Raw genomic sequence first — 15,201 nt, forward strand, 5'->3', positions numbered from 1 at the left:
ATACACATCCTATATGTATTTTTTTTATCATGTATAAAGTTTGCAGCACTTTTGTGTTCATACTCACATCCCTGCACTTGGAAGTGATGTGGTCTCTGATGTTGGTGTGTCTGACTGTTTGCAGGATGATTCAAAACCTTTGCTGAGATTTGGCAGGATGAAGGAACTATAGATTCGATTTTAGGACAAAACAGGACCCTCACCTGGATCCGATGACTTCATATCGCTCTGAGGGCTGCCTTGTTCCCACACGTGCTCTGCAGGATTCCCTACATGTGGAAAAATGGGAAAATCATGTGCTATTTTACGCTCACATGAATTCAAATTCTCTGCGCTTGTCGCCGTTTCTGGTGGTCTAATTTTTATCACAGCGTACCCAGACATTAACGTGAGGCTCAAATGGTCAATCATGATATGTTCATGGGAATATTCAAATGCATGAACTCTGGATACTTTCACTTATTCATCGGGAAATATTACGTAGAACTTGGCGAATGGCCTGCGCTCCCTGAGTGCGCTTGTAGATGCAATTTGTAATATCCTGTTAGACTTCCGCTCTTAATAAAGTTGCTAACCAGATACATATTAGTGGCTTTGAATTATCACTTCATCTAAGATTTATAGTTTTAGAAATAGGAGCAAAAGCCTAAAGTTCAACATAAAAGCCAATTTACCACATGATGTCATTTGTTAACACATGACTGCGTCTTCTCATGCTCGTTCCATTGAGTCGCATATTCTGGGATGATGAAGCTCTGAATTGAAATATATCAGGACAACCGAATACACTGTTAATTTCAAGCCACTCTGTGACAATTTCTATATATTCTATTTGTTAACTAACATCAAACATAGTAGCTGATGGCGTCCGTCAAGGTTTTCAACTTGAAAATAGTTAATTAAACTCCTTAAAAGTTGAAGTTTATTGTATTCATATTTTTCAACAGTTATCAGTAGGAGAGATGGTGTGTTATTAAAGAACTTGACACTATAATTTATTTTCTAAATTAAAAAATGAGGCTAATGCAGATTTTTTTTCTATCTCCTTTTCACCATCACTCAAACAGATCTCTATACGTAAACATGATGCCAAGGCAGTGTCCCTGTGCACATGCTCACTCACACACACACACACACACGCACACACACACACACACACACACATCTTGCTCCCAGCAGATGTTTCGTCCACCGCTGCCTTCCCAGAAACCCACAAGTGAGCGTATTTTCCCGCCGCAGGGTCGGGGAGCAAAACCACTGAAGAAGACCGCTGTACCCCAACATAAAACAAAACACCAGAGGGAGAAAAATGTACAGAAAACCTTTCAAAAAGGAAAGGAAGGGAAAAAAGCAAAGGATTTTCTAATCCATCCTTTATTGAGGTGGCTGGTTTTCGGCAGCGCAACCTTTTTTATGTGTGAGAAGGCTGGCCTGTAATTTGGGTAGCCACGGCGACCAGAGGGACTTGTAATAAAACGAGACTCTATTCTGGGATGCTCTGTAATAATGGACGCCACCATCCACTCCTCTTGTTAGAGATGGATGGATGGATGGATGGATAGATGGATGGATAGATGGTTGGATGGCATCACATAGGCCTATGAAAGACAGATGGACAGTTGGTGGACGTATCAGCTTGGTGAGGAATTATGGACCAAGGTTAAATAAGGATTCTTGTGGGACAAATATAGAGTATCAACGTTCAATACATGGCTGGATGAATAAATAAACTCATCCCATCATTCACTCATGCTTTCAATTATTAACTCATTGACTCGCAGGCTCCCTCTCAGTCTCTGATCAATAACCCGGAGTGGTTATTATGCCCTTCAACACGGTTACAAGTCCCTGCGGTTGACTTTCTGCATTCAGACACGTCTCTATAATCTCCACGCCATGTTAACAGTCACCCATTATGCCAAAGCCATACTTAGGAAATCACATTGGCATATACATCCTGTCATTATAAGTGTCTATTGCTATTGCATTGTAATTACATTTTAGTAGGTTGTTATTACACCATTTAGAAGCTGTCCGTCTTACCTCAATCTCCTCCTTAATTGGTTATATTGGTCTGTCCCGCCCCCCCAGGTCCACCCACCTCTTTGACGGAACATTCCAGTGGTCTAAGCATTTTAAGATGGAGGGTATTACAACTGAGTCTAATATGCCACAGAATGAAAGAAATGAAGAAAAAACTTGGGGCAGAAGGAGTGTGGGGTGGGTGAGAGAGGGGGAGAATTTGGTGAAAGACAGAACTTGGTAAGAAGTAAAAGAGGATTGAGAAGAAATGAAAGAGGGGGGAAAAAGGGTGAAAAACACAGTTTTCTCGTTGCATGACAGATTCCCTCCCAGCCAACCAAGGCTTGTCCTTTAATACCCAGAAACCTTCATGTGGCTTCTCAACGATTGCACATGGGGCAAAGCTGACCACGTCGCTGCCATGCTGCTTATTATACTGCATTGCTCACACTCTACATGTGTGTTTGCACATGTGTGCATGTGTGTGTGTGAGTGTGTGTGATGTTGAAGCCTGTCGGAGAGAAGCTTCAGTCATGCAGGGAAGCGTTCAGCGAGGCTCGCACGTCTTAATCTGTCAGCGGCGTGGTGATGGATAGGAGAATTTGCAAAGGTTCTGGTAGAAATGAGACACTGACAAGCTAGTGATGTAAAAGTGATGGCGAGTGTGTTTTTCTTACCGCAACAATACGAAGTTTTACGTCCACCTGAGAGATGAGATCCTTGATAAGGAGATGGTATATTGTGTACTGCAAGAGGTTGAGTCAAGAACAGACGGATGGAGGAGAGTACAACATGGAACAAAACACGTGTTCCTTTCTTGTGACCACAAGGGCTTCCTCAGGACCGGCCTTCACTAGGTTTATAAAAGAAGTGGACACGGCCACTGTGACGTCATCCACTGGTTTTGTGGAGTCCTGTTTTGAAGCCCTTGGTATTTTGGCAGTTGTGAACTTGATAGTCTTGATATTCCTCTGGGACATCTGTGCCATCGGAGTATTTTTTTTTTTCCAACAACTGGGGCTGCCCCCTGCTGGTCATAGGGGAGAATGCCCCCTTCCACATTGGCCTCACTTTTCAGACCCAGAGGCATTCGAGCATCTATTCGTTCACACGGTTGATTAAAAAAAAAAAAAAGAGCCTGAACATTTTTCTCATCAGTTTATGTTCCCCTTTTATATAACAGAGACAAAATTGCTGGGTATGTTTTGGGACAGTGGCTCCCGTGAAAGGGATGAGTGATGCTTTACCTGCTCTGAGCTTGTCAAAATTAACTTTGCACGTTACAGAAAATCCTAAGAATATACTTGCAGGATTATTTATTTCATTCAAAAAATGCATAACTATAAAAAGCAGAAATTTCATGAAAATGTTCACATAAAATATAGGAGGCAGCACAATCCAATCAAATAAATATATCCTGCCTTACATGTATATTTTCTATCAAGCATTAATATCTGGTACTGAGTTGGAGTCCCTTGGTCACATGGAAAATATTGAGAAAATAAACATTTTTTATTGGTCCTTTATAAAATGTGGGCAGCCCACATTTTATTAAAACATTCATACAAAATAGAGGCAGCAAAACACAGTCAAAAGATGTGCGTTCTACATAAATCTGGTGTGGATCTGGTGTTCCTGGCCTGAGCGGGGTGGGTTGTGTGTGCTGTTTCTCACCTTCGCTGTGCACATACAGGAGGCAGCAGGCTCCGTGTTTGTGCACCACTGGATTTTTGCTTCCCTCTGCTGTTTAACATTCAAACTTCAAAAGATATTATTCACTCTTCAGTGGGCGTACTGAAGAAAAACTGACTACTCATGACAAGAACATTTAAAGCGCAGTTAATTGTTTGAAACCCATCAACTCTTACTATTTGTAGAATATCCTACACCCATTACACCCCACTGATTTTTGTTACTGACTGCAATTATTTTGTTTTTTCCCCAGGCTTTTGGTATAAATATCATGAGTCATAATACACCCAAGCTCATCTGAATTACAGTCAGTAGTACTTCCAAATTAGGCAAGACAGGAAGATACACACACACACACACACACACACACACACACACACACACACACACACACACACACACACACACACACACCTAATTAGCTTAGAGTTAAATAAAGATGGTCAGAGAGCTTGGAAAAAGTTGTCAAATGGCCAATTACAGTCAACTAATTAGAGTTAGAGTTGGGTGCATGAGTTTGTGTGTGTGTGTGTGTGTGTGTGTGTGTGTGTGTGTGTGTGTGTGTGTGTGTGTGTGTGTGCGCGCGCGCATGCGCGAGTGCGTGTGTTTCCCCATGTGTCCGGACAGGAAGTGGTGGTGGCTGGTTTGAGGTCAGTGGCAGGAAAGAATAGTAACTGCTGCTGCTGTGACTACGGCTGATCACAGCTCAGGCTTTTGGTTTTCTGACACACTGCAGCCTGTAACCACATCCATGCATCCATCCGTCCATCTATCCATGCATGCATCCATCCATCCATCCATCCATCCATCTATCCATCCCCACACCTTTTTACAATCATCTCATCAGTCCATCTCCCCCTCTCACCGGTCTGTTGTCTCTCTTCTTCACGTTTTCATCAATCCCACATCTAACGACACCCCATTCCATGCCCAGTGGCATTTATATAAAATGCTTCCCTACTAAATGGTGCTCCACCCTTCTCTTTAAACATTAAACGCTGCACAACAGCGTGACCACAGGAACTAAAAGGCCGTGTTTCTTTGCTGTTTACTAGCCTGAGGCCTACCGCATCCCTCTTATTCACATCTGGGCCCACAACCATCTACATCCAACGTGAGAAGGACTAGTGATGTCATTACAGTCAGGAAATTCATCATCACCTTCTCAGGTTTTATCGATGCACTGATCAAAAAGTCAGGAACATCCAAATTGGTGGTCGTCTTATTGATGGTGCATGTGCCACACTTGTTAAAGGGGGGGGGGGGGGGGGGGCATGATGCAGTAGGAATATTGATCAGTCACATTCATTTACTTACAGCATCAGAGTGTTGTGGGTACATCGCAAATATTCCAGGGTTGCTGATCACACAAACTAGAAGGCCCTCAGAACAAATACCAGGGCAAACTTAGTCCAACCCAATGTGAAGTGAAAGGTGGCATCAAAGATTAAAGAACATGCTTCACGATTATTATGTTGCTATGCGTCAAGTGGAGACAACGCAGTGTCGTTCTGATATAAATGATGTTTGTAACATGAAGCTTACTTCCTGTAAACACTAAGCAGCACTCTAACTTAAATTCAGTTGTGTCCCCAGGCCGGGACTCTCATCAAACATCTAAAGTTAGAGAAAGATCGGAACATGTGGAGTTAATAAACTACAGTTTCCTGTTTTAAAGTGACAGATTAAAACACTGTAATAAATGTTTAAATGAAAACACACAGTCTTCTCAGCAATCCATCACTAAATTCATAAAGCTTTTCTGTCTGAACAGATTTAGAAGAGAGTTGGGTTGACCCACGTACATCAAAGCCTAACAAAAGATGTCATTTCCTGTTGTCACAGGTGGCGCTATGACAAAGCTGCCCCGAAATTTAATGTACACCATACCTGAAACTCAGCCTCTTTTGCCAAATCCTGTCAAACAGAAAACAGACACAGGAAACAAAAGTAAGAACAGTGAGAAGAATATATAACAAAAGTCCTACCCATTCATGGCCTTGTTAGAGAGCAGCATTAAAAAAATGCAAATGATGCCAAAGGGAGGTCTAAGGGGTTCTGCTTTGAAGTTTTAGGTCATCATAAACTCTCCAATTTAACAATAATGACATACATACTGCATTACACACAGAGAACATAATTTGTAGTTTTGCACTTCATGAAAAATCACTTGCAAAATCCCTTGCGTGTGCGCAAAAGTGTATTTTGAGACTTACATTTGACCAAAGAGCCAATTAGATCCACGGACCTTGACGTGTGGCAGGGATCGGGCTCCCTTGTGTCTCATACCAATACGACACTGCACGGGACAGGTTTTTTTAGGCACCGGATCGGTGTTGTCAGAGGCGTGAGCTCGTGAGGGATTTCCTCCTCCGCCACTATGATCCCAAGAGTCTCCCAGGTACGCATGCGCATACGAGCCGGTAGGCGCCGCTGTGCCAGCTCAGCTGACAACAGCAGCACCCCCTCGGCGGCAGCTGCAGCCAGATGGTGATGGCAGACTCTGGAAGTAACGAACAAGTCGCGGTGATCGGTAACACCGACATCACTTCAACGGAATCGGAGAACAACATCATAAACACGGTCGTAATATTTTGCCTTTCCCTCTTTAAGACACGTTTACAGCGTAAAAAGCCGGTTTTCACCAGTGAAAACTTTCCCGAAACAGGCCTAACGTAATGTTAGCTCGGTTGAGTTATCGTGACACATACAGCCACGGGTACGTCGCCTAATGTCGTTTTAAACGTACATAAAATTGTTGCAAATTGCGTTAAGCACCCCAATTTACACAGCTTTGAATTTTAACGTCAGAGTTATCAAAAACGTTGCTTCTTTGCAAACTTTACTCCTGGGGTTAGCTTGTTAGCTAGCTGCTAGCGTAATTAACGTCGGCACCAAAGTTCTGTTTACAAGGCACTAACGTAACTTTTCTCAGTGCTTAACCAGCCAAATGCTAACAACTCAGGGCGAGAGGACAGGATCCTGGTACAGAAGCAGGTTTTTTCCCCCCAATGACTCGTTATTGGTAAAGTTTGTCTTGTGACTTGCACGCGACTGTCACAACCCTGCAGAAGTGCGATGCTGGTGCTTTCTTCTGCAGAAAGACAAAATCGGGCCTTTCTGTCCGTTTTCTCAACTGTAATCGAACCTTGGAAAACACACACACACACACTTCCCGACGTTATTATTTTCCAGTTCTCTGTTTTGTTCCACTCATTCATGTCCCTGCCCTCCTCGCCCCTGACTGGCCTCCTGACCCAAACGTGTTTTTGTGTCTGTAGATGGTGGAAAAGGGAACCGTGCTGTTGAGAAAACTGGAAATCAATGTGGCAGAGGCCGAGAAGAGAACAGGGAAGAACACAGTAAACATCCAGGAAACCTATACTGTCTACCTCATAGAAACACGGTAGGTGTTAAGAATATCAGGTTTTAATAATCCATTTATTTTGATGTACATGTCTCAGATTTTGTGCTGATTTTATTATTAGTGATTTAGCATTTCTCTCCCCATTGTAGATGTGCAGCAAAAGCAGTATTGTCAAAAATTTGAGTGCGGGTTCTTACCCACCCACAATTCTTCCATCCATCATCCATTTTCTTCTGCTTATCCTGTTAAGGGTTGTGGGGGGCTGGAGCCTATCCCAGCCGCCTTTGGCTGAGAGGCGGGGTTCACCTTGGACGGGTCGCCAGTCCATCACAGGGCCAATACATATAAACAGACAACCATTCACACTCACAGCCACACCTACGGTCAATTTAGAGTATCAATCAGCCTCGTCCCCTCGAGGCACCCAACCCACGCAGGCACAGGGAAACATGCAAGCTCATCAAAGATAGTGTTCTGGAGTTGGGGCTCGAACCCGGAACCTTCTTTCTGTGAGGTGACAGTGCTAACCACTGCACCACCGTGCTGCCCCCACAAATCTTAAGTTTAAAAAAAAAAAAAGATGCTCTTGATTAATTAGAATAAGAAAGAAGCCTATCCCAGCTGACTTTGGGCAGTCGCAGTACTTTGAAACATACATTGTTAAAATCAAGATTAGATCTGAAATAATGAGCCTTTTTTTAAAATTCCTTAAGGAAATGTTAGGTGTCATAGCAGCACTAGCACTGAAAAACACAGAAGATACAATAAGGAAAAAACGATTTAAGAATTTAAATGATGGTAAATTAGAAGTGACAACAAAAAAAAAACCCAGCCGCTAGAGTAGTAACTTAGAGAATATTAGCATTGAAATAAGTAGAAATAATCAGCTGTATAGGATCTCTCCCATGCAATTGCAAATATTTACAGGTAAATACATGCAAGTATACATTTTGACACATTGCCTGTTGTTGTGACTGCAGGCCAGCTGACGCTGTCCCAGATGGTGGTACCCCAGCCCCACCAGACTCTCTGTGGAGACGCTACAGTGAGTTTGAGTTGCTCAGAACGTACCTCCTGGTCACCTACCCCTACATCATTATTCCTCCACTACCAGAGAAAAGGGTGAGTGACACACAGGTGGAGGCGGGAAGGACGTTCTCAGGAAGTTCTTCTTGGCGCGCATCCTTTTATACTTTCTCTCTTTACGCCCTGCAGGCAGAGTTTGTGTGGCACAAGCTGACAGCAGATAACCTGGACCCAGACTTTGTTGAGCGACGCAGAGTCGGCCTGGAGAACTTCCTGTTGCGTGTTTTATCACATCCTGTTCTCTCCAAAGACAAGATCTTCTTCCTCTTTCTCACAGAGGTTTGTAGCTGAGTAAATTCAAGGTGGTGTTTCATTGAATTATTATTTCAAACACGCTCAAGTGTCTTAACTGTGTTCAGCCTGCATCTCCAGTTCCAATTGTAAAGCTCCTCTCATATGTGGCATAGCTGACAACCCTGTCTGGTATCTGTCAATCACCTTTTCTCAGGAGAAGGGATGGAGGGATGCAGTTTTGGAGACGGGTTTCCAAGACAAGGTCAGTGGTGCTTTATGGCCTACATTCCCTTTCTGGATATGACTTGATGTGTCAGCTGTATTTGAAACAACCATTCATCTCAGATTTCCCTGACTGGGAATCACAATTATTAGCTAACGTAGTCACATGGCTTCATGCAAAATAAAAACCCTTGCCGTGTGAATGTGTATTCTCTCCATCAGGTAGACTCCAGACTAAAGTCTCTGAGTGCCAGCTTCAGAGTAAAGAACCCTGACAAGTAGGTGTGAAATCCGCAATAAGCACATGATTCAATTGGAAAACCATCTTTTTTTGGTTGGGATGTCTGCAAATGCACGTGCCTGATGATCCTAGTTGTAGAACCCGTATGAGCCTCGTAGTACGCGCAGGTGTGCTGTTGAAATCTGGCAGCAAATCTCTTTTTTTTTTCCTTTTCTATTTTTTTTTTAATTTTTTCAGGTTACTCAATGAAATTGTCTGTCATTCTCTGATTTTTGCTGCCCGTGTGCATTTCATGAATCCCATGTTGGATTTTCTCAAGCAGATGTTCTTGTACGAGGCTCGTGCATGTCGGCACCTTCAAATGCAAATGTACAAAATTAACTTAAGCAAAGTTTTAAAGCTTTTTTAAAAAAAATTTATCTTTAATTCTTTTTAATCGTTTGTCTGTGTTAGGAGATTCACAGCACTGAAACAATACAGTGATGATATGAGCAGCGTCGTCTCTCAGCTCCTCCGGGTGCGAGCGGTGAGTGTCACACACTTGAGACTCTCAGATACTCTCACGCTCAGGTTGGACCAGTTTGGACCGCATCACCCATGATATTCAGTACAATCCCTCCTCGTGTTGTAATAAACAGCAGTTGATGACAAATCCAGACGAGGAGAGAAAAGGTAGTCTCAAACATAGGAAGTTCCTCTGTAATGTGGAAGTAATGAATTGTGATAAAAATGTCTGTTTATTTTGAAGCGTGACAGTCTGATCGACAGAAGAAACCGCATTTGTTTCAGCACGTTGAGCAAAAACACTTACCAGATTAGGAGAAAAGCCAGAAGCTCTCGGAGGGGGAAGCGTTTTTACTTCAGAATGTTTGCTGTTGTGCTGTGTGAGTGTTTATGGTTTCGTTTGGACCTACTGGAATGAATGACTATTGTATGTGTACAGTACACAGAGCAAACTACTCTGCCTCCATGTATTGTTTTGGCCAGCTGCTAACTGACAGTCTTTTATTCCAGAGAGTGGCTGACAGGCTCTATGGAGTTTACAAAGTCCATGGCAACTATGGCAGAGTCTTCAGGTGAGCTAATGTTACTGGGTTACTACATCGTTTGCATCTGTTCTGTAGAGCTGTCATATGTGATAGTGCATATCTTAAATATCTACAGGTATTATTGCACGCGTTTGCGAGAGGAGGTTGTTTTTTTTTTTAATTTGCATGTCAAGAATGAAATAGGAAAATAAGCATGACACCATTAAATATCATTTGAAGGTTAAAAAAATACAACCCATAGTATTATTATTTATCTTTCAGCAATGTTGAAAATTTGTGTGCGGGTTCTTACCCACCCACAATTCTTCCATCCATCCATCCATCCATCCATCCATTTTCTTCCACTTATCCTGTTAAGTGTTGTGGGGGGGTGGAGCCTATCCCAGCCGCCTTTGGCTGAGAGGCGGGGTTCACCCTGGACAGGTCACCAGTCCATCACAGGACCAACACATAGAGACAGACAACCATTCACACTCACAGTCACACCTACAGTCAATTTAGAGAATCAATCAGCCTCGTCCCCTCTTGATGTCTTTGGACTGTGGGAGGAAGCTGGAGTACCAGAGAGAACCCACACAGGAACAGGGAGAACATGCAGACTCACACAGAAAGATCCCGTGCCCGAGCCGGGGCTCGATCTCTTGCTGTGAGGCGACAATGATGACCACTGCACCACCGTGCTGCCCACTATTTTTCAATTTGAGTAATTTTCATTGCATGTGTTCAAGGTGTGTTTTTGTTTTAGAGAGTAACAAACACAAACAGTGACACACAAACACTTTGGTCTGACTTGACGTTTACTCGACGTTCTAGAACTGAAGTGAAGTACACTTGCATTGTTGTGTGTCCAGTGAATGGAGCGCCATAGAGAAAGAGATGGGAGATGGATTACAGAGTGCTGGCCACCACATGGACACGTAAGCAGATAGAACATAGTCAACACATACACACACACACAAGTTTAACACAGACAAACATTTAAATGTGTTCGCATCAGTCTTCTCTCACACACTGTTACACACACTGCTCTTTTGAATGGATTTCACTTGACTGTGTGTGTGTGTGTGCGTGCACGCGTGTGTCTTCCTAGTTATGCCGCATCCATAGATGATATTTTGGAGGAAGAGGAGCACTATGCAGACCAACTAAAAGAATACCTCTTCTACACTGAAGCTGTTCGGTAAGTGTGGGTACAGTTTATAATTTTGCTCAACCCACCATTCGAATGTTTTGTCCATTGTGGATTAAATTGAATTGTATTGAAATGGAGCAGAGAATAAATGATGTGTGTGTTTCTGTGTTCAGGTCAGTATGTAGGAAACATGAGTTAATCCAGTATGAGCTGGAAGTAGCAGCTCAGGACCTGGTGTATAAGAAACAGCAGAAAGAAGAACTGGCCACTGGGGTAACATGCAAACGCACTCAAGCATGCACTTAATCACAAATATCTCAACGATGTAAGTATTAAACAGTTAATGTGTGTGTTTGTGTGTGTGCGCATGTGCATGTGTCCATAGACAGTGCGGGTTTTCTCACTGAAGGGGATGACAAGTAAAATATTTGGCCAGGAGAGCCAGGAGCAGAGGGAGAGCAGGTTGGCGGCTCTGGAACAGAGCATCCAGGAGGGAGAGGAAATGCTGAAGGAGAAGAATACGGAGTGCCAGTAAGATCAACACCAACATGTCCATCTTCTCTAATTTGTCTCTCCTTCACATTTCAACTATTGTTTATCTTATAGCAACACAATGCAGCATTTTATCCTTCAACTAAGCTAAGCACATTGGTGCTTCTTTCATTCCTCCTCTGACTTCTGTACATCTGTTTCTGTAGCTTGAGCTGCGTGCTGCTTCGTTGAAGGTACTAGAACTTAGCTTGGAATTACCAGTACAGAAATAAAGTCAGGGGTGAGAAAGAGCTAAGAGGAGAAATGTGGACTCCCGGGGCTGCTCGCTAACATCAGCCAGTCTTTGGTTGAAGGAAAAGAAATAAATCAAGTCAAACTTCTTGATGAACTGGAAGGACCTGATCCTGTCCTGTCTACCGTAAATTCTGGACTATAAGCAGCGACTTTTTTTCGACGCTCCATGCCCCGCGGCTTATACTCAGGTGCGTCTTATACGAGGATTTTACCTTCACCCTGGGGTGTGGCGGGCAGCGGCAGCGGGCAGTAATTCCCTATTGTTCCTAATGGTAGCTCCAAGTACCGTGCTTAGGGAAATTCCTAGCTAAATGTTATGGTAATCTCTCTAAGTACTGTACTTGGAGCGTCCAGTCCATGCCGCGGTGCAGTGTAAAAAGAGCATCACACGATATTTTCAGTCATTTGTACTCACCCTCAAGATGGGGAGCAGAAGAAGGAGTGCTTATGATGCAGCTTTCAAGTTAAAGGCAATCAATCTGGCGGTGGCAGAGGGAAATAGAGCTGCAGCACGTAAGTTTGGCATAAACGAATCGATGGTGAGACGCTGGAGGCGGCAACATGACGAACTGACCCAATGCAAAAAGACGACAAAAGCTTTCAGAGGTCATAATAGCAGATGGCCCGGACTTGAAAACGCTCTGGAAGACTGGGTCAACGCGCAGAGAACGGGCGGCCGAGGTGTTTCCGCCGTGCACCGCGGCTTATTTACCGGTGCGGCTTATACGTGTACGAAGTTGATTTTTTCCCTAAAATAAGCATCTGCGGCTTACATAACGGTGCGCTCTGTCGTCCGGAATTTACGGTAATTAACACTGCTGCTACTCAAACCATTCACAACCTACATAGGTCATTTGATCAGATCAGGCAGATCTGCTGTGATATCAATACACACGCACACACACACACTATATATATCTAGATATATATCTATATATATAGATATATATCTAGATATATATAGATATATATTTAGATAAATCATGTATGTGTTGCTTCCGTGCAGCCTCTCGTTTTTATACAGAGGTCAATTGTGCTCTGTGATTATCTCCGCTCAAGAATGGGATCGTCTTCGTAGGTAAACCCAGTCTCACCGTGTAGCCTGACATCCCAAGAGAAGCAGCTGCACGCAGTGGCGATGCAGCCTGAGACGGCTTCATTCCTCCCACACATGTCAACACCATCTCCCCGTCTGGGCTGAGCTCTTTTCAGTGTCGTGTTGATCTCAGTTAATATGACTTCATAGCGTTAGTGCGTGTCTTATGTCCATTGCTGCCGTTGTTAGAAACACGCAAAGCTGCTCAACACAGTGGCCCATCTCGCCGTCAGCACATCAGGTACGCCAATTACTTGTTTTGTGGCGTACTTGCAGCTTTTCAGACTGGATGAACCTCTAGATAACCTCCTCTGCCTTCTTCCACTTTACGAAATTCATCATTCGTTTTGGTATCAAAGCCAGGTTCTGTGTTGGGGAACTTCAGTTTTAATATGAGCACCTTTTGAACAAAACAGGAAGTACCTTCATGATAAAACGGAAACATTTCAGTTGCTTGTTCACTTCTTCATCTGCCTCCTCTTCCACCTGCCTTCTTCCTATAGAAGGACTAAACCACATGTGTCTTTGTGATTTCTCCATCAGAGAGTTTGTGCAAACAGCCTGGGAAGAAATCGAACGTTTCAAGGAGCAGAAGGACAGAGACTTGCGTGAAGCACTAATCAGTTACGCCATAATGCAGATCAGCATGTGTAAGAAGGTGCGAGCATCTGTCTGTGTGTCTCAACAGCTTGTTTTTCCTCAGAAACGTTCGCACTTATAAAAATGCCAGGCAGTGGCATGCAGACTCTTCAGCTGTTTGTTTTTTCTAAAGCCGTCTTCCTTATGCCACCTCTGCTCTCGTCCTGTCACTCTCAGGGAATCCAGGTGTGGTCCAACGCTAAGGAGTGTTTCAGCAAAATGTGAGCCACTTTCCTGCCGCTTATTGTCCCTCTGAACAATAGTCTGTTAAGACAGGAAGCCAATCATCACACTGCAGTCTTACAGAAATGGACCACGAGAGTGAAAATATTGACTTTTTCTATGTTTGCTACGCCAAGTGGAAGCTCTTTGGAATTGATTTTCATGTCTCATTTTCTCTCTCTGATCCCCCCCCCACACACACACACACACACACACAAACAGACGCACATAACTTATTGTGAAAAGTCTGAATCACCTGGTCAATCCCTCTTAAATGCAAGTGGCTCCACAGTGCCTGCGCTGGTTGTTGTTGCCTTATTACCGCAGATGATCCAAAATACTTCTGAGAATATTTGGTTCCTCCTCAGGACCTCTGCGCTAGCCATGCGTGTCAGCGGGATTAGTGGGGCGCTTGCTTTCGATTATTGCTCGTTAGTGACCCATCTCTCACCCCAGAAGTAAAGAATGTACACCAGAGTGATAACTGCCATTGGCGGGAGAAGCTGCACATTTTAAGAACGTGGTTCGTTTGACCTTGGATAACAAAACTGTGGTTCTTTAACGTTCGAGGTTCTACATACATGTGGGGATTTCACACTAAACTGCAATTATTTGTGATTCTTTTTTCTTTAACAATTAAAGCGACAAAAATAATAATAATAATAATAATAATAGTAGCGCTGCTAATATCATTTCTACCTTTACTGATTTGATATTATGCTCAGTTCAAGCACAGTGTTTTATATTAAGTATAAAGATTGATGAGCTTCAGTAATTTATATATTTTTTTTTTTTTTGCCAAATGAGCGCCTCTTGAATGCTTCACACCACTGCGATTACAGTACAGCCTTTTTTTTTGTTGTTGTTGTTTTTTCTACCCTCCTTGCATGCACTCTTCAAACGAAGGCCCTTTGAACGCCCGTCAACCCCACAGCTGATTGACCAAAGAAACCATACTGTACATTTCAACACACTCACAGAGTTGAGCCTGATGTTTGCCAACAAACTCAACAACCATTAAACACACAAAGACAGGTTTTGTTTTTTTTTGTTCAGCGGAGACGAGAGGTGTGTTTGACCCACCCCTCGTACTGTCAGCCTGCCAAGTTTCATGCCTCCAAGTCAACATTTACGGGACATTATTGACCAAACGGTGTAAAACGACTTCCTTAACGTTTTTCTCGACATTGCGCTGCCCCCCCCCCCCCCCCTTCATGGTAACAGTATGAGGGAAAATGGCGCAAAACATCCAACATGTGAAGGTGTTCAGCAACCTTTTCAGAGTAACTGTAATCAATTATTTTTTAAATCATATTTTGAGGCTTTGTGTATGTTTTTATGATCAAATTTGTTAAATGGCAGATTTCTATGTTTCTGAACCCACTGGGTCAAGACACTAATAAACATTTCTTT

The 15,201-nt window shown here is 43.2% G+C and overlaps 1 protein-coding gene across 1 annotated transcript; it reads left to right on the forward strand.

Annotated features, from left to right (window-relative positions):
• Window positions 1-6,140: 6,140 nt before the first annotated feature.
• Window positions 6,141-15,201, forward strand: snx4 (sorting nexin 4). The gene is made up of 14 exons (XM_086219956.1): window positions 6,141-6,297; window positions 6,996-7,120; window positions 8,062-8,203; window positions 8,297-8,446; window positions 8,616-8,663; window positions 8,846-8,901; window positions 9,318-9,390; window positions 9,879-9,940; window positions 10,765-10,830; window positions 11,004-11,093; window positions 11,219-11,318; window positions 11,431-11,576; window positions 13,471-13,585; window positions 13,744-15,201. The coding sequence occupies exons 1-14, from the start codon at window positions 6,202-6,204 to the stop codon at window positions 13,789-13,791; spliced, it is 1,317 nt and encodes a 438-aa protein (XP_086076082.1). The 5' UTR covers window positions 6,141-6,201; the 3' UTR covers window positions 13,792-15,201.

Source organism: Aulostomus chinensis, chromosome 12 (assembly GCF_037954235.1).
Source record: "Aulostomus chinensis isolate RoL2024-O1b breed Wild chromosome 12, RoL_Achi_v1.0, whole genome shotgun sequence".
In the NCBI taxonomy this organism is placed as follows: Eukaryota; Metazoa; Chordata; class Actinopteri; order Syngnathiformes; family Aulostomidae; genus Aulostomus; species Aulostomus chinensis.